The sequence below is a fragment of the Tiliqua scincoides genome, chromosome 4 (assembly GCF_035046505.1).
Source record: "Tiliqua scincoides isolate rTilSci1 chromosome 4, rTilSci1.hap2, whole genome shotgun sequence".
In the NCBI taxonomy this organism is placed as follows: domain Eukaryota; kingdom Metazoa; phylum Chordata; class Lepidosauria; order Squamata; family Scincidae; genus Tiliqua; species Tiliqua scincoides.
The window spans coordinates 43503680-43530417 of record NC_089824.1 but is presented as its reverse complement, the minus strand read 5'-3'; the positions used below and the strand labels follow the sequence as shown (position 1 = coordinate 43530417).

The following is a 26738-nucleotide window of genomic DNA, read 5'->3' as shown; positions in this document are numbered from 1 at the left end:
GCAATACTGGGGAAAAAAAACTTAATAGGCTGTGATTAAACAACTGAGCTGAGGCAATGGGAAGTGCGAGTTAATTATGATCATTAATTACCCAATGAATTACTGACACTGAAAAGATTACATAAGCTTTTTATATTTTATAGAAGCTTTGCTATGGTTGAGTAAGTTCTAATTAACAGTGTAATTGTTTGATTATTTAGTATGACAAAACTGAAAAAATAAGAAATCGTTGCTTGCTGAATTTTCTACTAGAGCAGAGGTTTCCAAACTGGGGCGTTGGAGTGCCCCAGCCAGGGAAGCTCTGTAGCTGTCCCCTTAAGGGGTGGGGCCACAGCAATGGCAGCAACATGATCAGGATGATCGTGCTGCTGCCAGGGAGGGAAGGTGTTTGTTTAGCTTACCTGGAGGTGGCTAGGGCTCTCTGGAGGGTCTGGGGAGCCTGCAACCCATGACAACCTCTGCAGCTTTGAACAATGAAAACAGAAAGTGGTTTTTTGCAACAAAAACAGGAAGTGTTTTCTTCCCCTTTTTATCAGGAGTATGAAGCTTCTGGGATAGCTACAGTGGGTTGCAGGCTCCCTAGACCCGCCAGAGAGCCTTAGTGCCCACCAGGTAAACTAAAAAAACCTCTCCCATTCCTTGCAGCAGTGCCATCATCCTGATCGCATCGCTACCCCAACCTGTGCAAAGACGGTTTCCCAAACTCTCCCTGAGAGTTTGGAAAACCTCTGTGCTAGATAGAGACTTTTACAATCCCCAAAAATATTACTACTCAAGTTGCAGTTCTCAATTTCACGGTGACTTAGGCTTAGTTGCAATATAACAGATTTCTGAGATGTTCGTTATCTGTAGAGGAAGTTGGGAGATAGAAGAAATAGTGAAGACTCATACATAACAAGTTACCCAAAAGAAAAGAACATTTATTGAAACCTAAATATGTTGCCACGTAGAAATAGACATTATCGCGATCCTGAGTGTTGTAGAATTTCAAGTAGATGTCTGAACATAGATCATTCTCAGTGCAAAATACCTCGAGACCCTTGGAGATTAAGAGAGAGAAATAAGATAACATAACAAAATTCAGCTGGTGATTCTACCATTCAGGATTAACATGGGAACCAAGTACAATCCTATGCTTGTCAGATGTGAGCAAAACTGTATTCAATGGTACTTACTCCCAGGTAAGGGAAACGCAATCTCAAAATTGAAATCCTATGCATACTTACATGGGAGCATGTTCCATAAAACTTAATGAGACTTGTTTCTGAGTAGACATACCTAGACTTGCATTGCAAGTCTCATAGCAGAAGTGATTTAGCAGCATTTAACTTGACATTTTATAGATATGAATGAAAGTTATAGCACAGAATTTATTTAATGAAGTTTTATTCTTCCCTTCTCCCAGTGAAGGCACTCAAGGCTCAACTTTTAAAACAGTAATAGTAGAGAAACCCAGCGGTTCGCAACAGAAAGCGGTTCGCAACAGATAATCATCTGCCTTTGCTACAAAGCTGTCTGCTATAATCTTTAACTCTTTACCAGACAAGTTCGTTAGTGACCTCTGCAGAAGTAGAACTACTCTGGTTTTCCAGTATAATATCAAATATATTTTTTAACACTTTAGCCTAACCAGGCCATATGACTCACCATGCTGCAAGTGAATATGCAGCTTCATGGTCATGTTCATTTAACACCAAATGGCATAGACCTGGACAGTAAAGATTTCCTTGTTACTACTTTGGGAAATCAGTATTTCTTCAACAATTTCACCTTGCCAGTTTACCACATGAATGAACACATTTCTGGCACTACACACACATGTAAACTCAAACCTACCAATGGCAGCAGGCCATGTCTCCTTTTGTAGATGCGTCTGACGCTATGTAGCATCACCTGAACCACAGGCTTCTGTAGGGCAATAGAAGAAGATCAAAAAGGACAGAATATTCCCAATTTCTCCACATGAACTACTTACTTACTTGCAGACGCATGTGGCCTCTGGGAACCAAGTGCCTCTGGGAACTAAGTGCCAGGTAAGGCACGAGAGTTTAGCATCTGGGTGAGGAGAAGGCAAGGAGACCTCTGAGTTTTGGAGAAGGAGAGGAGGAGGAGGAGGAGCAGGAGGAGGAGGTAAGTGTACCCATTCTAACGCTTTGTCTTTCTAACTCCCTGTCTTCTAACCTTAACCTTACCTTTAAATCAATCTTAAATCAAAATTGAAAGTTAGCACCTAAGGGAGGTACATAGGTCTACTCTGAGCAGGAGCAGAGTCCTACTCGTGAGTAAGAACAGAGTCCTACTCGTGAGTAAGAGCCCAAGGGTCAGGCATTTAAATCAAGGTTGAAAGTTAGCTGCACCTAAGGTAGCACCTAATCGAAGGAAGGGAGGAGGATAAAGTGAAAAGCAGGTTTTTCTACTTGTTTAAATTAAACCTATACTTAACCCAGGTTAAACTTAATCTAAGTTAGAACATAACCTAAACAGGTCAGTAAATTGGGACACAGGACACAGGATCTAGAGAGCAATAAATAATTAAACAAACCCAAATAAAAACTAGCTTGAGGTTACAAAAACAGTCCAGCCTAAGAGAACAGAACTAGGAGGGAAAGAACCTAGTAAGGGCCAATTCCCAACCCATTAAGAACCCCATTAGGCTAATCCAAGCAGTCCATTCAGGAGCCTGCAGAGTAGGCTTGTTATCTTCCTGAGCTTTTGTAAACTCACCTGGGAAGGCCAGCCCCCTTTCAATCAGGAAGGAAGGAGGGAGGAGGAGCCAGCCAGGAGTATAAAGCTAGGCGGGCCATCGCGTGAGGCTCTCTGCAGACGCGTGTGGCCTCTGGGAACTAAGTGCCAGGTAAGGCACGAGAGTTTAGCATCTGGGCGAGTTCAGCAGCAGGGCGAGGAGGCCAGGGCCCCATACACTGCCCTTCCTCTTCCCTTGAGAAGAGGGCTGCTATCCAGTGTACGGTTTTTAAAAGGACCCCTAAATAAAACAACAACAACAAAAAAGCTATGCAGTCAGACAGCCAGCAGCAGGGTGGGGGCTATCCAGTGTTCTGCATTGAGTGCCATATGTATGATTATATGCCTCTGGGGCATAAGTCATGGGTGTGTCCTTGGTGCAAGGAGCTCCAGGGTCTCAGGGAACGTGTCTGCTCCCTTGAAGCCTTGGTGGCCAACCTGGAGAAGCGCAGGCAGGCAGAGGAGGACCGTGGGTAGACTTCTGGGGACGATCAAGCTTCGTCCCAACCTCAGGCATGCAGCTCCTCGGCTGCCCGGGTGGGAAGTCTCGGGACTGGAGGACGTCATCCTGGAGAGGAGGGAAACAATCCCCTAGGGGGGACCCCTTGTACAGGGGATGGGCCCATATCCGAGCGCACTCGGGATACTCCTCGGTGGGAGGGGGGTCGGGGGCTTTTTGTAGTGGGGGATTCGATTATTAGAAACATAGAGAGGGGGGTTTGCGACGGATGTGAGGACCGCATGGTGACTTGCCTGCCTGGTGCGAAGGTTGCGGACATCACTTCTCGTCTAGACAGGCTAGTAGACAGTGCTGGGGGAGAGGTAGCGGCTGTGGTGCATGTCGGCACCAACGACGTGGGCAAGTGTAGCTGGGAGGTCCTGGAGGCCAAATTTAGGCTTTTAGGCAGGAAGCTGAAAGCCAGGACCTCAAAGGTAGCGTTCTCTGAAGTGCTACCTGTTCCACGCGCAGGGCCAGCTAGGCAGGCGGAGATCAGGGGTCTCAATGCGTGGATGAGACGGTGGTGTAGGGAGGAGGGGTTTAGATTCGTTAGGCACTGGGGAACGTTTTGGGACAAGCGGGGCCTGTACAAGAGGGACGGGCTCCATTTGAACCAGAATGGAACCAGACTGCTGGTGCATAACATTAAAAAGGTGGCAGAGCAGCTTTTAAACTGATCCCTGGGGGAAGGCCGACAGGAGCCGAGGGGCATCCGGTTCGGGACTCCTCATCCCTATGGGATGAGGATGGGGAGGTTAGAGAACAACAAGACAAAGGCAGGGTAGGAGAAGAAATTGGGAAAGGTAGGGTGATGGGATGTGATAGACGGTTTGGCACAATGAGAGGATGCGGGGACAAAGGAGCGAATAAGGAGCCCATCCTGGGGCATTCCGTGCATAAATGCTTTTATGCGAATGCCCGAAGTCTACGAGCAAAGGTGGGAGAACTGGAATGTCTGGTGACAAGGGAAAATATTGACATAGTGGGCATAACGGAAACCTGGTGGAATGTGGAGAATCAGTGGGATACCGCAATCCCAGGCTATAAACTCTACAGGAGGGACAGGCAGGGGCGTGTTGGAGGTGGGGTCGCCGTTTATGTTAAGGAAGGGATAGAATCCAGCAAAGTAGAGATTGAAGGTGGGTCCGACTCCACCGTAGAATCTCTGTGGGTTAAATTACCAGGCTTGTGCAGCGATGTAATACTGGGGGCGTGCTATTGTCCTCCAGACCAGAAATCGGATGGGGACCTTGAAATGAGGAAACAGATCAGGGAGGTGACAAGGAGGGACAGGGTTGTAATCATGGGGGACTTCAATTATCCTCATATTGACTGGGTCAATTTGTGTTCTGGTCACGATAAGGAAACCGGATTTCTTGACATGCTAAATGACTGTGGCTTAGATCAGCTAGTCACGGAGCCCACCAGAGGACAGGTGACTCTGGATTTAATATTGTGCGGTACGCAGGACCTGGTTAGAGATGTAAACGTTACTGAGCCATTGGGGAACAGTGATCATGCTGCGATCCGTTTTGACGTGCACGTTGGGGGAAGAATACCAGGCAAATCTCTAACAAAAACCCTTGACTTCCGACGGGTGGACTTCCCTCAAATGAGGAGGCTGGTTAGAAGGAGGTTGAAAGGGAGGGTAAAAAGAGTCCAATCTCTCCAGAGTGCATGGAGGCTGCTTAAAACAACAGTAATAGAGGCCCAACAGAGGTGTATACCGCAAAAAAAGAAGGGTTCCACTAAATCCAGGAGGGTGCCCGCATGGCTAACCAGCCAAGTTAGAGAGGCTGAAGGGCAAGGAAGCTTCCTTCCGTAAATGGAAGTCTTGCCCTAATGAGGAGAATAAAAAGGAACATAAACTGTGGCAAAAGAAATGTAAGAAGGTGATACTGGAGACCAAGCGAGACTATGAGGAACGCATGGCCGGCAACATTAAGGGGAATAATAAAAGCTTCTTCAAATATGTTAGAAGCAGGAAACCCGCCAGAGAAGCGGTTGACCCTCTGGATGGTGAGGGAGGGAAAGGGGAGATAAAAGGAGACTTAGAGATGCCAGAGAAATTAAATGAGTTCTTTGCATATGTCTTCACGGCAGAAGACCTCGGGCAGATACCGCTGCCCGAACGGCCCCTCCTGACCGAGGAGTTAAGTCAGATAGAGGTTAAAAGAGAAGATGTTTCAGACCTCATTGATAAATTAAAGATCAATAAGTCACCGGGCCCTGATGGCGTCCATCCAAGAGTTATTAAGGAATTGAAGAATGAAGTTGCAGACCTCTTGACTAAGGTATGCAACTTGTCCCTCAAAACGGCCATGGTGCCAGAAGATTGGAGGATAGCAAATGTCACGCCTATTTTTAAAAAGGGAAAGAGGGGGGACCCGGGAAACTATAGGCCGGTCAGCCTAACATCCATACCGGGTAAGATAGTGGAATGCCTCATCAAAGATAGGATCTCAAAACACATAGACGAACAGGCCTTGCTGAGGGAGAGTCAGCATGGCTTCTGTAAGGGTAAGTCTTGCCTCACAAACCTTATAGAATTCTTTGAAAAGGTCAACAGGCATGTGGATGCGGGAGAACCCGTGGACATTATATATCTGGACTTTCAGAAGGCATTTGACACGGTCCCTCACCAAAGGCTACTGAAAAAACTCCACAGTCAGGGAATTAGAGGACAGGTCCTCTCGTGGATTGAGAACTGGTTGGAGGCCAGGAAGCAGAGAGTGGGTGTCAATGGGCAATTTTCACAATGGAGAGAGGTGAAAAGTGGTGTGCCCCAAGGATCTGTCCTGGGACCGGTGCTTTTCAACCTCTTCATAAATGACCTGGAGACAAGGTTGAGCAGTGAAGTGGCAAAGTTTGCAGACGACACCAAACTTTTCAGAGTGGTAAAGACCAGAAGTGATTGTGAGGAGCTCCAGAAGGATCTCTCCAGACTGGCAGAATGGGCAGCAAAATGGCAGATGCGCTTCAATGTCAGTAAGTGTAAAGTCATGCACATTGGGGCAAAAAATCAAAACTTTAGATATAGGCTGATGGGTTCTGAGCTGTCTGTGACAGATCAGGAGAGAGATCTTGGGGTGGTGGTGGACAGGTCGATGAAAGTGTCGACCCAATGTGCGGCGGCAATGAAGAAGGCCAATTCTATGCTTGGGATCATTAGGAAGGGTATTGAGAACAAAACGGCTAGTATTATAATGCCGTTGTACAAATCTATGGTAAGGCCACACCTGGAGTATTGTGTCCAGTTCTGGTTGCCGCATCTCAAAAAAGACATAGTGGAAATGGAAAAGGTGCAAAAGAGAGCAACTAAGGTGATTACGGGGCTGGGGCACCTTCCTTATGAGGAAAGGCTACGGTGTTTGGGCTTCTTCAGCCTAGAAAAGAGACGCTTGAGGGGGGACATGATTGAGACATACAAAATTATGCAGGGGATGGACAGAGTGGATAGGGAGATGCTGTTTACACTCTCACATAATACCAGAACCAGGGGACATCCACTAAAATTGAGTGTTGGGCAGGTTAGGACAGACAGAAGAAAATATTTCTTTACTCAGCGTGTGGTTGGTCTGTGGAACTCCTTGCCACAGGATGTGGTGCTGGCGTCTAGCCTAGACGCCTTTAAAAAGGGATTGGACAAGTTTCTGGAGGAAAAATCCATTATGGGGTACAAGCCATGATGTGTATGCGGAACCTCCTGATTTTAGAAATGGGTTATGTCAGAAGGCCAGATGCAGGGGAGGGCACCAGGATGAGGTCTCTTGTTATCTGGTGTGCTCCCTGGGGCATTTGGTGGGCCGCTGTGAGAGACAGGAAGCTTAGATGGGCCTGTGGCCTGATCCAGTGGGGCTGTTCTTATGTTCTTATGTACACAAACAAGTGTGTCCATGAGAGGTTCCTTTATCATTGAGTCTCAGATGTTTAAAGCAAGAAAGACCTTCATTGTTAACTTTCACACTCTATTAGCTGTTTCCTCATATACTCGCCAAGAATGCCAAGCATGAAACAATCCGACACATAAAGCAGCTGGTTGCTGGAAGTGCCAATTTGTGACCAAAGTTTAAGTGAGCATTCCATTCGTATTACACAGGGCCCAATCTTAACGAACTTTCCAGCATCAATGCAGCCCCAATGCAAGGGAGCAAACATTCCCTTACCTTAAGGATGACTCCGTGACAGTCCCTCCACCACAGGAAGCAGTTCACACCCCACTAGTACAGCTGCACCAGCACTGGAAAGTTGGCTAGGATTGGGCCCTCAGTTAGTAGAAAGTTGTAAACCTGACTATCGTATATTAGAAATCTCTACTAAGAAATTACCCACTAAATGGTATAAGAAAGCAATCCTCACATATATCCTTCTGAAAAAGTACATGGTATACTATTCCATTTTTCGGTTTGCTAGTTTTACATTCAACAACATTTTGGCTTCACTTCCACAAGCGGAAAATGGGAAACTGCTTGTGGGTTTCTTCCACAAGCAGAAAAATGAACTTTGGCACATGCACTGTACAAGCATCCTACTTTCTAAGCAGTCACAAAAATGAAACATTTTTATGAGTAACAATATCATAATCCACATGCCAGCAGAAAAAAAAGTAGCACACCTCCAATAGAAAGCAAGAGTGTGAAATGTCCTTCTCCACATGCTTTTTTAAAAAAAAAAAAATCAGATCAGGGAAGGGAGATTTCAGTGACCAAGCTGTTTACTAGCACTTCACAATACAGTAATAACCAATCTGAAAGTTCTTCTTCTCCAAGGTTGGAAGTTAAAAACAGGCACAGCGCATATTTTACTGGATTAATACAAGATTGTTAGATGTACAATTGCATAAAATCCACCTCATTTAAAAGCACAACAGATGCCCTGTCAATTTTTTAAATGTAAGTTAGAAATTTGTACAAGTTGTCCTTTAAACTATCTTGGGCAATTCGAAGGGGAAAAGTCACAGAAGCACCTAGGGACTTTTTAGAGTACAGAGTTTCCTTACAGCTCAGCAAACAGACAGGTGGAAAACATAACTGCACATGACTTACGGGGTAGCCATTAAGAGGCTGGAAATACAGGTTCGCATCAGTGATGCATACATGTCCTGGATTAGTCACCAACGGAGTAACCATTTCAGCTTTGCATTCCATATGCAATGTTTCAGAAACATTCTGAAATCTGCAAGAAGTAAAACACACACACAGCATTACTTTTTTATTGCCACTAAATAAAATTCTGCACCATTCATCATAGTCTGCAATAGCCTCAACCTGCTCCCTATCAGTATTCTGGAATGCTGAGTCTTGTGAGCTCCAAAATGGCACCTATGCAAGAGACTAGGGTGAGCCCATAAGTGGGAAGCAATGGAAGAACTGTTTCCCCTAAATTCTTGAAGCAGGGAGCACTGTATTACTCTGTATTACACTGTATTACTAAATTCTTGAAGGAGGGAGTTGTATTACTAAGATGTCCCCAAATCTCACAGTTAGTCATCTTTTCATTTTTGCTGATGGACAGAGTGGATAGGGAGATGCTCTTTACACTCTCACATAATACCAGAACCAGGGGACAGCCACTAAAATTGAGTGTTGGGAGAGTTAGAACAGGCAAGAGAAAATATTTCTTTACACAGCGTGTGGTTGGTCTGTGGAACTCCTTGCCACAGGATGTGGTGATGGCATCTGGCCTGGACGCCTTTAAAAAGGGATTGGACAAGTTTCTGGAGGAAAAATCCATTACGGGGTACAAGCCATGATGTGTATGCGCAACCTCCTGATTTTAGAAATGGCCTATGTCAGAAGGCCAGATGCAGGGGTGGGCACCAGGATGAGGTCTCTTGTTATCTGGTGTGCTCCCTGGGGTATTTGGTGGGCCGCTGTGAGATACAGGAAGCTGGACTAGATGGGCCTATGGCCTGATCCAGTGGGGCTGTTCTTATGTTCTTTCAGGAAGACAACACAATTCTAAAAATTTAGAAATGAAGAAGTTTTAGAAATATGCAAAGGGGGGGACACGAGGGTGTAACTGCCTAGACAGCATTAAGGGCGGTAGGCAGCAATGGTGAGTATGCTTACTAACAAGTTTTTTGCCTTCCACACCAAGCACAATGTTTCTAATGATAGGAAATAAAATTAGACAAGGGTGGCCCAATGTCTTTAGATGTTTAAGGCAAGGTGCCGTATGCTGCCTCAGAACACCCCCCCCCCCCCGCCGCCACTTGCAGACTTTATAGGGAATGCAGGGGGAACAAGCAGCAATGCTGGCAGGGCCTTCATTCCCCTCACACCCCATGCAATGCTTCGCTGAAGTGGTCACTTTCATTCGGAATCTTCTCCCCCACCTCAAATCTGTTGTCTGAAGTGACGACTTCAGTGTGCCTCAAGGGTTAGCTGCCCCTGAAATGTGAAGAACTTGACAATTTGCCAATACTTTAATTATATGAAGTATTTACGTTCAAAATAAACATACCTATTCTTATCAAATGATGTTCTGGCCAAACGCGATTGCAGTATAGCAGTTATCTGATTTGAAAAATAAGGCAATGCTTTAGATTTTGAACAGGAGCTTCACTATTACATGAAATAGTTTTTCTTAACATAGCATCCACAATATGTATTTACCATAGCAGCCTGATCTCCGAGTTTGTCCAGGTGAGAAGCCCGGTACAGCTAGGAAAAATTAAAAGCAAGCTGTTTAAATTTGGCATGTCTTATGGACCTATCTAAGGAATTTGATCTGTATCAGGAGGTAGATCCAGACGTCTTGCAATCAATCAGTTTTTCATCTGCAGAAATGTGTGACTGCACAACCACAGAAGCAAGATGGGACGGGTACAAAGCAGAACTGCAAGGCTATACGCACTTTACTTCTGCATAGGATTGTGCTGCGCTCTGGAATAAACACAGAGGAGCAGCAATTTACATTAGAATTAAGTAGCTATGAAACCTCAGTTTACTTCAGAATATAAGAAATGAGAACAATGACTCAAGCATTACTCCTTCAGACTACTGCAGCTGTGGAATGAGAAATTTAAAAGGCCATTTTGATTGGGATAGGACAAGTGACACCCTTGAAGGATGTATATGATTAGCATACTTTTTAAGCACATGTCTTTTATATAAGTGAATGGAATTCATGTATTTGTTGAAGGAGAACTGTCTGTATTGTGAATATGAAGCTGCTCTGGGTATTTGTTTAAAATATTGACTATGATAGAAATTTAATTTTATTCATACCTGGTGAAGGGTATGTACAACATCTTCAACCTTTCCAGCAACATCCAGTTGGAAAAGGTATTCCCTTTTACCCTAAGAACAAACACATTTAAAATTGAAGACCACAATCTATGGGATGTCAACCACTACCTCTGAATTGCTCCATAATTCTTGCACATGCAAACAGATGTGCACAAGTGAGCCACATACAGAATGGCATCAGCAAGGACATAATGCTATCTTGGCTCGTTTTTCAGAGTTCTTGTTTGAGGACTTTGAAACGTCCATATTAGCCAAACAGCAGTATAATAAACCATTTCGCAAGGTTAGGTATGCCATGGGATACATATACAGCATGGTGATGTCCTCTTTTCCAAGTAGTTTGTTGGTGCAGAACAATATGGCATTCATATGTTTAGGGCAGTTTTGAATGTTACAGAAAAATATGAGCAGGTGCAATGGCCTTTTACCAAGCAAGACCATGGGTCATTCTGACACTCAATATCCAGCACTTCAGAGAAGGTCTTTCACATTCCTATCTGGTGGTCCAGGGACTGAAAGTGAAAACTTTCTGCTTGCAAAACCAATGCTCTACTGTTGTGCAATGACTTCTGCTCAAGCAACATGCACATCAGCTTTTTGTGTTTCTGGGGTAATTGTGACACAGTTTCTTACACTGGCAAAGTATGAACTGTTTGCTGCAGAGAAAAAGGTACACCCTTCTTCAGATGTACACCAGTTGTGAGAAGCAGGGACATAAATTGTACACTGACTTCTTACTTCACTGTAAGCAACATCTAAAACTACCCCTCAGTGAAGCATGGAGTTTTAAAATTATTTTTTTGATTGACAGTCCAGCTTCTTTGGATTGTTTTCCAAGTTTGGCATTTGGCATACCAAATAAATACAGGTTGAGCCTAATTATTTGCATGGGTTCCGTTCCAAGCACTCAAAACTGAATGCAATTCAGTTAAAACTGAATTTTAGGTGGATAACAAAAAATGCACTATAGCAAATCAATTTAAAAATCAAAGTTTCTTTGCTCCAGTGATTTAAAAACAGCCTTGCTGACCTTTGTGATGTAAAATAAGAGTCATTAAGAAGACAATTCATCAATCAGTCCTCCCCCAAGTGCTTACAAAGGCACTTCACTCAGCCCCTCCCTTCACCAGCGCAAAGTGATCACCTTTCTTTCATGCGCTCAGGGGGAAGGGAGGGGTCCACTGGAGAGAAAAGGATTGATGGATTGTCAGCCAGCTGCCCCCTCTCTTTGTCTTTCATTAAGGAGGCTATTGTTAAAAGGACTGTTCAGTTTTTTAAACTGATTTTAAAGGGATGCATTTTTCCCCTTCTCCAGGGATCAATACATTCATTCTCATTTGCAGGGGCCATTTGTGTTGAGTCAAATCCTTGTATAAAAAATCCATGTATAAATAGGCTGGACCTGTACTATCCTTCATATACTGCTCTAATGTCCCAATTTAATTAGACTATCTACCCTTATGCTTGAACTAGGGATCCACCTTCCTTCCACCATCGCGTGGTCCCTTACCTTCAAGTTCTGGGTCCACTTGCATTTAAGTATTCACTCCGAGTCCCTCTTAAAAGACCTATTAAAGGACTCCTACCTTTCTAAGTGGTTCAAGCTTATTGACTCTAAGCTTCTATCACTAGATCTGTCCCCAGAATCCCTGGCAGATATTAATCTCAATAAGGCCCATTCAATTATCAAGTCTAATCTTTGGGAATCCAAATTCAACCAACTTTTCTCAAATTTTAACCCCACCTGTTCTCCTCAATTCTTTGGTCTCCCCCCCTCTCTTGCCCACCCTTCCAATTATTTCAGTAAGCTGACTAATCCCACTAAGAGGAGAGCGTTTATGCTTGCGAGATTTAATATCTTCCCCTCAGCGACCCCTTATCTGTTCTTTTGAGCGACAACTTTGTGGCCATAACGGATGCAGTAGCAGATTTTCTTTCTGTAGTTTCCAAGCTAAAACCTCCACCCTGATCCTATTCCCCCTTTTGTTCCCCTCCCTTTTTCCCTTATCAGTTTCTTGTTTTGATTTTCTTTCTCGGCAACCCAGCCACTGTGCTGGCTATTGCTACTGATGTTGTTGTTGTTTATCATTTTAATGCCAATAAAGGTTTACTAATACTAATACTACTACTGCTCTAATGAGTGCTCTATTTTTTTTTTTTAATAAGCACTTAAACCTTTTCCAGTTTCACAATATCCCATCCAATGGCACTTATTGGCATGCATGCTCTCTTTCTCACTCACAACAGCTCTCCTTTCTTTAAATGCAGTTCCCCAAACAATTAATTGATAATGCCCTTTCAGAAGCAAAGCAAGAGGTTACATGAAATTCTTGGAAGAAGAAGAAGAAAAAATACTTACTCTTTCAGTTTTAAATGGTGCAATAATGTTTTGCTCTTTAGTGAGAAAAGCCTAAGAAAAAAGGAACAAGTATTTAGGAAGGATCACTTTAGCAATCTGCTGTTGCTTTAAGACTTTGCTGGACTCTAAGGTGCAAGAATTTTTTAGAATAATTTTTTAGAAGTGTAGAAATAAGGGGTTACAGAATGGAAGAGAAAAAGAGTAAAAATAAAACTAACAGTTCACTTCTATCTAACTTCCTAAGTGACAATGAAGCAGCAGCAATGCAGCTTCTGCTGCATCCTGCAGGGGGGGTTTGCCTGCTAGAGGTCTCCTTGGCATAAGGATTGTGCTGTTAGAGAATGCTACTATTTTTTTGTTTGGCACCGGAAAAAGACTTTATCACTAAGTAAAATACAACCACTGTCAGTTCTGTCCAACATGCATCTTGCTAGCTGTTGTCAAATAACCTGAATAAGTTATTTCAGAATTGTAGTAAACAAGTCCAGCGACGCACCAGAAATTTCATGGAACTTTGATTTGTGCAAGTGAAAGGGCAGAAACAAGGCTCCCAAGCAAGACTTCCAAATCAACTGGGTATTAGTGACAGATCAAAGTACTGTACAACGTATTATCCGCCAAAGTATTTCAGAATAAAGCAAATTAGACAATGTGCAAGATTTCCAACTCATAGAAAACAGTGTCACAATATGGTCAGTTTTAGGAAAACTCCAGACCAACTTCTATGAAAACATAAAGAGACCTGCTGGATCAGGCCAGGGCCCATCTAGTCCAGCTTCCTGTATCTCATAGCAACCCACTAGATGCCTGAGGGAGCACTCAGGACAACAAGACACTTGCATCGTGTTACACTCCCTTGCACCTGGCATCCAGTGATATGCAACCTCTGGGTTTTAGAGGTAGCCTATAGTCATCTTCCTGCATATAATGCCACAATTAAACATCACACCAAAGTTCTTTTTTCCTTGACGTGCAGATACAATCTTACAAAAATGTTTCCAATTCATACATTTACTTTTACTGAGCTACTGAACACACAGCATTCTATCCTAAGAAAGTTGATCATGACAAAGCATTATTAAATCAAGAGAAAAGTCACTTGTGATTAACTCAGGTCCCATCAATCAATGGTACTTTGGAAATGCTACCTTTCTTAGGATACAATCCATTACCTTCACTGTGTACAGATCAGTCCTCATCATACACAGGTTTGCAATCCACAGATTTGACCTACTGCAAATCACAAGTCCATGATTGAGGACCTCAGAGGGACCACCCGGACACTACTGGAGGTCACGACTGGGAAGTCCTCCAAGGCGAAGGGAGGTCACGCATGGCCTCCATGCATGTCAGAAGACCTGATTATTTTCGCCAAACCAGAAGTGCCTTTCAAAAGGCTTCAGTTGGCCTTCTGACCTCTCCGTGCCTCAGAAGACCTCTAGATGCAACCGAAAGACATTTCCGGTTGCATCCAGAGGTCTTGTGAGGTCCGACCATGGATTTCAGTAATTCAGTATCCACGGGGGTTGTGGGAATGCCCTCCAACCACAGATACCAAGGACTAACTACACTCTTCCGTTGAACAACAGCATCAACATCGTCTGATAATATCTGTTTGCAGATTTATTCTTTGAAAATATATTTGCTAGGATAAAATGAAGCTAATGACTGAGGGCCCAATCTTATCCAATTTTCCAGTGCTGGTGCTGCCATGCCAATGGGGTATGCACTGTTTCCTATGTTAGGGAGGCAGTCACAGAAGTCTCCTCAAGGTAAGGGAACATTTGTTTCCTTACTTCGGGGCTGCACTGCGGCTGCACCAGTGCTAGAAAGTTGGATAGGATTGGGCCCTGAGCCACTAGTTTATAAAAAAATATTTTATCCTAATGCATTTGTAAGTAAATTCCACAGATTTTGTTTTAACTTACCTTTTAAGGAAATGAATTTGGGCTTGCAGCACTGTTAAAAGCACCATATTCAATCAATTGTGCCCACCTCTTTAAAACAAAATAAACAAAAACAAACACATACCACCCCAGACATTTTTGCATACTTCTTACCTGATTGGATACAACAGAAATTTGTCCAGGGTTACCCCTAAAAGGCAGATTTGAAAGCCAATTAGCAAAATAATTACAAAACAAAAGCAAGGTTCTCAAATGTTTTCAGGATCACTTACCCTGTGAAGGGATTATTTCTTTCCCTGACTTCTGGTGCTTCTATTTTAATGCAGTCTCTCAAAGGAATCTATGTGGATTACAAAATATATTTTTTTAAAAACTGTTTTCTTGTTTGTTTGCTCTGGTATCCATTACTAAACTGCTTACCTTAATAATGGGGTGGCTTATTTCATCAGGTTCAAATATCACTGATTTTGAGCAAATTTTTAGTGACCCTCTGATTTTCCTAAAACAAAAATATATTTAAAAGTTATTGCAGAATTCTACTGTGATACAATATTTACAATCTCTTCTGTTCAGTGAAATTTTATGGAAGCGGTATTGTACCTTCTGTCTTTGCCGGTCTTGTTAACAATATGATTAGCTGTATGTTGTTCAAAATAGTATTCCTCAAGATTAAGGAGCAGTAAGGAAAACCTAAAACAAACAAACAAATTCTACACAACAGAAAAAATTTCAGTCATGTCACTACTACTATAATACTACTCTTTACTAAATCTGAAATAGCTTTGTAAACTACAGTAAAGAGGAGAATTAAGTCCTGTCCCCCCCAATTTTTTAGGTTCAGGTTTTTCATAGGTCATCTATGCAACAGACTGTGATATACAGGACAGGACTCCGTGGTTTTAAACTTGTAAAGAAATAAACATTTCAAAAGAGACAGCATTCAGTATTGTCCCACCAAAGAATACATGTGCTAGTACAGAAGAATTTAGTTTCAAGATCCAATCTACACCTCATACAGCGCAAGTGGGTAAACCAAAGTCACAAACTTTGGACTATTCTGTCTCAGATGCAGGTAGTATATTTTAAAATGTCTCTCCATTCAGAAAAGACACCCAAATTGCATGTGCTAAATGAGCATATTTGAAGAAAGCACAGACAGCTCAGAGGTTTTCTGATTTATGCAATGTAAAATTTGAATTCTTCCTCATGCAGAAATAAAAACACAGCCTCACCACTTGCAGTTGGAAGTGTAAGGTGTCAGTTGTGTCTGAACCACAAGCTTTTACAAACACATTCCAATCCCAACACATTACTTGTAAGCAAGTCCAACTGATTTTGCTTTCACTTACTTCCAAAATAAGCCCGTTCAGGCCACTAGTGTTCTTAAAAAAGAACTTCCTGTTTGCTTTATGGTTCCTACAACTGTGGTGTGACACTTAATGCCCCTCGAGATGCATGGAAACAATGTATGCTATCTAGGTGTTTGAGAAATTAGTCTGCATTTTGTACCTGAAGCACCATAGAACCAATTTGTTTAACCAGTTGAATGATAATCACCAGCTGACAAGATGATCATTCACAAAACTTGCCTCCATTAAGTATTGCATGTCTAAGAAAGGAAGCCTGTGATAGTCATTTCAAAACAGAACCATCAGGAGTTGCAATAAGCATGCAATAAATGAGATTACCAAAAAAAAAAAATCAGTCTTTAATCTTCTAGAAAGCAAAAAGGTACAAAAGATAAACAGGCAGCAGATGTTTGTCAAGTCCGAACTGACACCAGACTTTCAGTTCCGCTTCCCCTTCCCCTGGCCTGGACGCATGCAGACAGTTTGATACCCCAAAGAGATCAGCGATCCAAGCGATGTCAAACTACATGATATGAAGTCAGCATATCCACCAAAGGAAAATACTGTACACATTAAATTTCAGTGGGACTCATTTGTAGTTAGATATAGTACGAAGCTTCAACTGCGGCCTTAGGGCCCGATTTAGAGCCCTGCATGCCGGCTTACCACAGGTGCACATTGTTCCAAATGTGCCATAAGGCATATTTGCAAGCCCTTACCATGGGCCCAGCACTGGAGCTTGTGCTGGGCCAGCTCTGGTGTTGGGCCCACGTTCCACCTCCTGGCAGTTGCCCAGATTGCTGGGCGGTGGGGTGATGAGTGGGAGGGAGGGAGGAGGGCAGGGACAAGACATGGCAGGAGGGGGGTGGGACTGGCAGAGCTTAGCTCCACTAGATCCTGAGCCCCATGCCAGGCCGTGCAGCCCAACAAGGGACTCTTCAATTCTGCGCTACCTGCAGAATCAAGTAGCCCCTTGCGAGGTTGTTTTCCTTACTTAGAGTAAGGGGATGAAAGTCCCCTTCTGCTGAGGATGTGGCGGCAGCTGCCTGGGGCATGCAGGATACAACGGCACCCGTTTTTGGTGCCATGGCAGCCCTACGCTCCAGGTAACTCAGAATTGGGCTGTTAGTTTCATTAAAGCCGATGAAGGCAGTTTGTGGATTGGACTCTTGGTCAGATCTGAAGATTTAGCCAACATGAGAGTTTTTAAAGCTTCAGAAATACGTACGAAATTCCTTTTCTCTTTTGAGCTACTTTCTTCCTTACAAGGCTATTCTTATCTACGTAAAAGTATTATGATTTTGGGGCTGAAAAACTGGGCAGATTTAATTCTACTGTATGTTTTTAAGCTGTTCAATATGCTCGGATACATTTTACCTGCACTCAGGACCAGTCCCAACACAGCATTTCAGTTTTTGCATCTAATGCACACTATCACATTACCAGATAATAATAAGCCCCAAACCAGTCAGAGATATGACTCCTCATTGCATCTGGAAGTTCAAACAAATCTGATGGACAAATATTGCAAAACTTGCTATCGGATTTCTGTTAGACCATTACAAATTGGCAACGATGCCAATCAGCCTTAGTTCCTGGGTTTAGAACTTTGGTGAAACTGGCAGCCAAATGAACAGACTGAGAGATTCCAACTGCAACATGGTTGAAAAATATTCCTAATAGCACTTTTGGTATATACTTCTGTAATGTCATGTTACTGCCTTGACAGTATTTTCTTCATTTGCATGGTATATTGCACACGATGAAGAGTGTACACACATGCATGGTGTCATATGTTTAAACGGCAGTGCTCCGACAACTCAATCTTATTCATGTTTATGCAGAAGTAAGTTTCACTGTGTTCACTAGAGCTCACTCCAAGTTAGTGTGTACAGGATTGCAGCTTTAATGCACTATCATTGCAGGCCTCAAAATTCATGCAGAGCTGGAAGCAAGACTGTCACACACTGCCAAACACGCTGCTAAGGTATAAGCAAGCTAAGCTTTCTGAACAGGAAACGAAGCAGCGTTGCAGCCTGGGCCAGCACAGATCTTATGACACACTACCAGTGAAAAAGCCTGACCCCACCTGAGAACAGAAAAACAGCCAGTAATTGAAACAAGGGGAACAAACATTGAATCATAAATGTCATATCATATTTACAACTTTTCTCCAAATTAAGGTTTCCTGAATCCGTTACACCAGTGATTTTCAACTAGTGCGCTGCAGCACCATGGTGTGCTGCAAATAGTCTGCAGGTGTGTCATGGGAATTTGGGGGAGGGTCATATATTAGCAAGACTCTTGGGGGATGTGAACCCCCCCCCCCACCAGCACGGTGTGCCTTGTCAATTGTCAAAAAACTGAAGGGTGAGCCTTGACAGTTTTAGCACCTTGACTGTGTGCCCTGACTTAGGATACTTAAGATTTAGGAAGCAGCTCCAATTATAAATACATTTTGTCATTTTATGCCAAGTTCCTTCAAGGATCTTCAATTTGAAAATGGAAAGCAGGCAAACAAACCAAAGAGAAACTAGTTATCAGAGCAGGTTTTGCAGACAACCAAGCCAAAACCAATGTGCCAGAGAGCACCAATGTGTGCGAGGCCACAAGACTTAAACGTCTGCACATTGCAACTCTTTTTTGGATCTCCCTGAAATGCAGTTACCTACCATAGGTCAAGTTCTTCCACCAAATCAAGACACTAATCAAATGAAATGGAAGTTCTGCAGACTTAGAAGCCTTCCTATCAAAGTACTAGGACAGTTAGTTTGAGACAGTGCTTATTGAGAACTCTCTCTGGAACCCTTGTTTACATCAGCCTTGAAGTCACTGCCTTAGGCAAGTTTCAGCATCCCCTCTGTATCAACAATAAAGATAAAAATAGGCCTACCTTACAAGGTTGTTGTAAAAGTTACTAAGATCATAGATGTGGCATGCTTCAATTTAAAATACTGTATGGAGCAGTTTGTCCCAACCCATGGTCCGCAGACCACAGATGGCTTGCAGGAGCATGGGAGGTGGTCTGCAAGCCAGCTAGGCACAGCAGTCAGCAGAGCACTGCACGCTTGCCGCCTTGCTGGCACTGTTTGGGCCCTCCCACCCTCCATTGGTTCTGACTGGCTCAAAGTCGTGCCACTCCAGCAGCCATTGACAATGCCGCGATGACACTGCCACCTATAAAGACACCATCCCCAAAACATTTTACAGCTGCGCAGTTGGTGGTCCGCAGATCCAAGTAGGAGTGTGGCCAGTCCACAATCTCCAAAAGGCAGTGAACCACTGGTATAGAGACCATACAAATGCCATTTTTTAAATTTTAGCTAGGCCCTAAAAACTTTTACAGACCATTTTCTTTTCCACCGGACCACAATCTGCCCCCAAGGCACCCAAGATAACAGGCAACAAATTTGAGCCAAGCTCTCAACCTTTCATTTTAAAAATTCAAATGTGGCAACAACTTCTTCAATCTTTCTGGAACAGGATACTCCTTCAAGGTTTGTTTTTTTTTTGTCTTACAAAGTTATTGTATTCCTTGCAATGGTACTTGCCTTTTTTAGTATTCCTAGAAATGGTACTTTCCTCCCCATCGAAGACTAAAAAATTAATTTCTAAAACTACTATTAAACTGATGCTGTTAGTAGAAAATCTGATGCATCTATAAATAGTCTTTTTCAGAATTACACATATACACAAACCACCACAAAAACAGTTCAAATTTTTTCCGTCTTCAGTTTTGTTCCTCAGTCACTTGCATTGTCTCATCTGCATGTGATTTTCCTTCTAAAGGGCAAACAGAAAGTGATTGCCATGCAAACAGCAATGCAAAAATATTCTTGCATCGGAAACAGCATCTGTAAAATGTTTGCATGTGACCGGTGCATCACCCTCCCCAAGGCTGCTTCTATTAAGATTACTGAAAACAAAATGAATCACAGCATAGTGATTTCAGCTGGGCGTACAAGACTCCATCTACTTTCTATGGAGGCAGAGTATAAAAAGACACTCAGTGAAATTCCAGCACTTGATCTCCAAAAGAATGAAAGAAGAGTTCAAGTCAGCAAGAAAACTATGCATGGCTACTCAGAAGTAAGCCCCACTGAGCCTACAATCCTATACATACTGGGAGATAAATTCCATTGAACTCAATGTGACTTCTGAGTAGACATGCATAGAATTGGGTTGGGAGTATAATGGAACTTACTCCCAGGTAAGCGTGTATAGCAGTGGTTCTCAAACATATAGCACTGGGACCCACTTTTTAAAATGCAAATCTGTCAGGACCCACCGGAAGTGATGTCATGACCAGAAGTGACATCATCAAGCAGGAAAACTTTCAACAGTAATAGATGGCAATCCTACCCACACTTACCCAGGAGTGAGTCCCATTTCCTATCATTAAAAGGATATATAGAGTAGCCTGTTAAATGTACAGATCTGTCACATTTCTCCAAATGCAGTCACATGCCATGGAAGCATCGTCTAATACCCCTGCTAACTAGGTAAGAGGCACTTTTTCAAGTGGGTGCTCCTCTTTTATTTAGCAAGGGGAGAGTAACTGGCTCTCCTCACCCCAGCAGTGTCCTTTCTAGGGGCTGTCTGCTTGTGTTATTTTGCATCTTTTTAGATTGTGAGCCCTTTGGGGACAGGGAGCCATTAGTTATTTGATTTTCTCGTAAACTGCTTTGTGAACTTTTTGTTGAAAAGCAGTATATAAATACTGTTAATAATAATAATAATAATAATAATAATAAATTGTTGTCTAAACCAGCTACCCTGAAGTTCTAACTCCCTATAATGAATTTTCACAGATTCCCCCAGGATTGTCACAATTTTTTAAAGGGCCCTCTCAACAACTCACTATAGCCCCCTCTTCCCACTGGACAGTCTTGTTCATCTTATCTACCTAGCCCTGGAAGATTCTATGGTTCCTAGTAAAACCAACAAGTTCTTGTAAAAGATGAAGCTGCCCTCATGACAGCCTTGCATCCTATCTAGGGTTCTGGCACCACGGAGGAAACAGCAAAAGAGTAATGGAGAGAATAGGGACACTAATAAAAAATGGATGTCTTGCACATAGCTTCATTAAGTAAATAAAACCTCAGTCAAAATGTTTTAAAAGGGTGCTGGCAGAAGGTGAGAGAGTCATTTAAGAATGGCTGCCTTCTCCCACCTTCTTCCCAGAAAGCACTACTCCTTCTCGTATGGGATGATCATTCAAGTTTTGCTCCTAGTGAAGATGGGTTTGCTAAGGATTCAAGAAACAACATGGAGGAAATAAAAGAACTTCTGCAATACTCTCACATTCTAAAGGTAAGAGGAGAAAAATAAAAGAAAAAAGACAAAACATTTTTTAAAAAGATTCCATAGCCAAGGCATATAGCTGGGAGGTTTGAGGAGAGCAAGAGATAATGTTCAGCATGAAATGAAGCGTTTGTACAGTGACTGAAATATTAATGCAGTTAGCTAAGATACAAATGGAGGGAACATTACTGGAAGAAAACTAAAGGCAGAGTTTAGTGTTTTGGTTCTTTTATTTAAACTTTGAGAATCAAAAGCAGAGAAAAATGTAAATAGTTGTAAGCTTATCTGTTTAAAGAAAACAGGAAAAAGAGCGAGGAGGAAGTGCATCATCATCACACCACATTTGCTTAGCTGTGAAAGGAACCTGTTACCCTGCACATGCCCGATCTCGTCTGATTTTGGAAGCTAAGCAGGGTCAGGCCTGGTTAATACTTGGATGGGAGACCGCCTGGGAATACTGGGTGCTGTAGGCTTATACCATAGTCTTTCGAGACTTAAGGTTGCCAACCAACCAGTGAAAGGAACCATTACAGCTCAAACCTATGGACACCTGGCATCTTAACTCTCTTAACCATCTTGCCGAGGTAGATGGAGCTTAATTGCCAGGATACTGTTGAAGGACTACAGCGCAGGTGTCTGGAAACGGACAAAATTTCCTTTCTGGTTAAGGAGAAAGATACTCTGCACATTCTCAGAGGCATTAAGCCATTTCTGCCCAATGTTGTATATACGCAACAGGGATCAAATGTGTACAGCTATGGGCTGGGCAGAAATGGATATACTCTAGGACTGAGCATAGGCACTAAGGGCCCAATCCTATCCAACTTTCTAGCACAAGGATAGCCGCAATGCAACCCCAAGGTAAGGGAACAAATATTTCCATATCTTGAGGAGGCCTCTGTGACTGCACCCCCAACACAGGAAGCAGTGCATACCCCATAGGCCCAGCAGCACCAGCACTGGAAAATTGGATAGGATTGGGCCCTAAGGCTGTAGTCTTTTGCAGAACTGAGAATAAGGCCCATTAAATTCAGTGGGACATGTATTAAAAAACAGCAATGCAGAAATTCTCATTTTGAGAATGAAAGTGTCATTTATTTGCTTTATTAATAACATGAAGGTTTCACTATGTTTTTGTTTAACTTTTTTGTTAACCAACAAAATGACCTGTGTGTTCCAAACCTGCCCTGTGTGTCTCTTTAAAGTCTTCCCCTGTAAAAAGGAGGGGCAACTAGTTCATGTTTATTGTTCAAGAGCTGGTTTGTCCTGATTCACTGACTGACATGAGCAAGTTCTCTCTTGGGCTTGATGTTCCTCAGCTGTGACATGGAAAGATGGCAATGACCAAGGCATGTGTTTGTGCTCTGCTGTGAATGTGGTAACTTGTGCTTAGGAATGCTGTGAAGTCGCACACAGCTTTGAAGTAGCTCCTTGTAAAAGAGGACTAATGCTTTTAACACCCTTAATTCTACAATATGCTACTTGACATGTTGTGTCACTCTGTTCATCTTCTTGAATGGGCCATTCTGCCTGTGGCTTTCTACATTGGATTTCTACATACAAAGCTACATTGGCTTTCATTTTCTGTTCCCCAGGAAGTAACTTTTTGAACCCACCCCTTAGATTTCTAGACTGTGCCTCACCATGATTCTCAATAGCAGCAAATTTTATTCTGCAATAGATGGGAGGGGGGGACATACTTGCAGGATTTGGCCAGTGACTGCAAGAGAACTGGAACAAATGATACACACCAAGAACATATTTTGATTTATAAAAATGAGCTTATTTCATGCAATTAACTTACTGTAACACAGTCAGTTACCATACAGGTCATGCCTTGTTCTCCACTGGGGTTCCACTCCAGAACCCCCAGTGGATTAAAAACAAACCAGTGGATACCAAATCAGTGGAAAAATAGTTTAAAGCCTCACTTCCAGATTTCTTGCTCTCCACTGTCTCCCCAGAATGCATTGGTATAGATTCTATACTGCATTCAGCCACTAGATGGGGTAAATAATGGAATGTAGTGGAATGAAATTATAATTATTTAACAGCACAAAGGTAGGAGATTGGATTTTGGTATTTTTTTTCCAGTGGCGTCGCTGGGGGGGCACGCCACACCGGGTGACATGCACTGGGGGGGTGACGCGCTAAAATTGCGTTGGTTAGGAGTAACCCCATCATATTATATACCGTTGGATGTGGAATTTCAAGTGGAATTCAATGCAAAAAACCCAAGTGAAATATCTCCTTTCCATCAAAAGTTATGGCCAAAAAAACTGGAGAACAAAAAATGCATGGAGCCCTATGGAAAGTGAACCGTATCGCGCGTTTACTTGCAAGTAGGCGAAGTCTGTCGGAAAGAACAGGATGAGAGGAATCCAGCAACACCAGAATGGTCCTGATCCAATGAATGCAGCCCCCCAAAACACCTGAGAAGGATGTCCCTCCCTCCAAGCAGATGAATGTATTGAACCCTATGAAAGCAAAACTAAGCCTCATGGTTGTGTTTACTCATGAGTAAGCAAGTATGCCTTGGCTGGTATGGAAGATTAGGTGAAGGTGAGTGCAAGGCTACCAGAATGGTCCTGATCCTATGCACCTGCAGCTAAACAAGTGCTCCAGAAGGCAGCCTCCCCCCCCCCACTAAAAAGGATCAAAACAGAGGCTTCAGCTGATAAGGTGAACCTTTTTGAGACTTGCAAAGTCAGGTGGATCCTGACAGTGATCTGGTTTAAACAGAAGTTCTTAAATTGAACTAGGCACTGGGTAGGGCTGAAAACCTTACTGATTTTCAAGGGGGGGCGTGTTATTGCAGGCAGGCTACAGAGGAAATTCACTTGGTGGAACAGAGCTGGCTTCTGCTTATTTAATTATTTGTTTTACTTTAATTATTTCTACTTATTTATTTTAATTTGCGTGATGATGTCATTTTCACCAGGACATCACTTCTGTTGGGTCTTGGACAGACTGTCATTCTAAAAAGTGGGTCCCAGTGTTAAAAGTTTGAGAACTGCTGCAATAAGGTGTTAGTAAGCTGACACCCTGGGGGGAGGGTTGTGACACCAATAGTGACCAAAATCACTAAAATCATAATTTGGAGAAATAATACCATCATGTTCTATATCAATCAATGCACAATTTCATGCAGAATGTGCTCTCTTTGTTCTATCAAGAGGTATAGCCAAAAAACCAGTGGGAGCGGAGTGATTGTACATTGCCACGCCCACCATCTGGGGTGTTGCCCCACCCACTGCATGGGGGGTGATGTGCTGGCATCCCGTACAGGGTGACACCACTGTTTTTTCCCTTGTTACAAGACATTTAAAGGTGGACTTTGGTAACAAATCAGTGGATACCGAGGTCCCACCTGTGTTTTGGTTCTAGAGCATTCACTGGTATTCACTTTGGTCAATGTGGGTGCCCTTAGGGACCATGACCACAAAACTCAATCCCATAGACAGTGTGCTTTAATACCAAATGTGTGGAAAGAGAACCCAATTACTTAATGGCCAGGAACACACCTGAGCATGTGCAGAAAGTACTTATTACTTCACAAATACCAGGTGTGAGCTGCAGCACAGGGTGCAAGATGAACCAATGCCACAATGCTGGGACCAAGGAACTTGAGAAGTAGCGGAAAAAGGAACACCAAATGTTCCTGGGGGATCATTTCTTATTCCTAGTCTTGTTGAAAAAGTCATGCTAGTCTGAAGTGGAACAGGGACAAAGAGAGAAGTAGAAGAATCCCCCCCCCCCCAATAAGCAGAAAAGCCAAGAAAACAATAGTTACAGGACAGGAGTCAGTGGGTGGGAAGGAGGGCGGGGAGAGAATTTCTCAATCCATGGGCTGGGACCCACTATGTGGGTCACGAGCCAGATTCAGGTGGGTCCTCATTTTTAGTATATTAAACTTGATGCCACCATGGTATGTGACTGCATTTGGGGAGATCTGTAATTTAACATGCTGTAATGTATAAGCTTTTAACAGTGATGGTCAATGAGGCATACCTCTGAGTAAGTGTGGATAGGATTGCAGCCTAGGATTCTTAAAAAATTTTTCCTGCTTGATGATGTCACTTCTACCATTGACATCTCTTCCAGGTTTATGACATCACTTCTGGTAGGTCCCGACAGATTGTCATTCTAAAAAGTGGATCCTGAGCTAAAACGTTTGAGATCCACTGCCCTGGTAGGTATGTTCAGGATCGCAGCCTTTAGAGCTCATAGGAGCAGAGCCAACATGCTGCCTCCACTGCAGTGCCCTAAGAAAACAACTCCTGTCCGACTTCCGTGGTGCAAAGGATCAGGCTGCAATCCTATCGACACTTGCCTGGGAGTAAGCCCCATTGCCTATAATGGGACTTACTTCTGAATAGGCATGAGGCTGGCCAGGGGTGCAAAGGGGTCACTTCGCCCTTGCCAGGAAGCCCACAGGCTGCTGCTGGGCACTTTCAGGCGCATACCCAGAGCCAGCCAGCGCGCCTCCCCTCCCCAGCAGCCTGTAGGTCCTCCTTCCCAGCCGTGCCGGGAGCAAGGCCCAGCTGGGCTCCGTGCCGTCCTCCCCGGAACCCCACTCGGCCTGCCGATCTGGAGCGCTTGGCTGGCCGGAGCGCGTTTCGGCGGATGCTCTGTCCGGGGAAGGAGTGCCCCCGATCTGGGGACGGGGAGGCTGTGCGGGACGCCTGCAGCCAGCTAAGCCCGGGCGCTTCACCCACCTCTCCTTGGAGTAGAGCTGCTGCAGCTGCTCCTGCCGCCGCTTGCGAATGAAGGCCATGGAGCTCTCGCGTCCCGGCGGCACTTCCGCGGCGCTTCTGGGTTGCAGCCGGCAGGGAACTCACTCGCTCAGCCGCCGCCAGGGGCCACCACCTCCGCCGGCCCACCTCTTCCGAAGCCGGCCATTTATACAGGAGCGGATGCCTCCGCTGCTGGCTACGATCAAGCCACGCATCGCCTGCCTGCCTGCCTCTCTGCCCAAGCGGGGCTCTGCGCGCCGCGCCTGGCTCTCCCCAGCTCACCCTGGGTGGGTCCGCCCTCTTCCCCTTCCCCTTCCCTAGCGGGACCCAACAACCGGCGCCTGGCTGGGGCACCGCGAGCCGAGAACGAGCCTGCTCCTGCAGGGAGCAGCGGCAGCAGCCAGCCTGGGCTCTGGGTCCAGACTCTCCAGCCACAGTGCGCCCCGAAGTCAGAAAACCGATGCCCCTTACTTGGAGGAGGCCTCTGTGGCTGCCTCCCCACCACAGGATGCAGCGCACCCCCCACTGACACAGCTCCACCAGCACTGGAAAACTGGATAGAATTGGACCCCCAGCCCCGAGAGGGAGG

General features: G+C 43.9%; 1 protein-coding gene across 4 annotated transcripts in view; it reads right to left on the bottom strand.

Moving 5' to 3' along the window:
- NSMAF (neutral sphingomyelinase activation associated factor) overlaps positions 1 to 26375 on the bottom strand; it is a 49408-nt gene extending 23033 nt beyond the window's left edge. For 2 of the 4 annotated variants that reach the window (XM_066624008.1, XM_066624010.1), the window contains exons 1-12: positions 26132 to 26375; positions 15361 to 15450; positions 15181 to 15259; positions 15033 to 15100; positions 14914 to 14950; positions 12854 to 12904; positions 10474 to 10545; positions 9859 to 9906; positions 9707 to 9759; positions 8287 to 8416; positions 1837 to 1908; positions 931 to 1039 (exon numbers count right to left, since the gene is read on the bottom strand). In XM_066624008.1, the coding sequence (XP_066480105.1) occupies positions 931 to 1039; positions 1837 to 1908; positions 8287 to 8416; positions 9707 to 9759; positions 9859 to 9906; positions 10474 to 10545; positions 12854 to 12904; positions 14914 to 14950; positions 15033 to 15100; positions 15181 to 15259; positions 15361 to 15450; positions 26132 to 26190 (868 nt within the window). In that variant the 5' untranslated portion in view covers positions 26191 to 26375. The remainder of the gene's footprint in view (positions 1 to 930; positions 1040 to 1836; positions 1909 to 8286; positions 8417 to 9706; positions 9760 to 9858; positions 9907 to 10473; positions 10546 to 12853; positions 12905 to 14913; positions 14951 to 15032; positions 15101 to 15180; positions 15260 to 15360; positions 15451 to 26131) is intronic. The other 2 variants (XM_066624009.1, XM_066624011.1) reach the window with 2 other exon arrangements.
- Between the last annotated feature and the right edge of the window lie 363 nt (positions 26376 to 26738).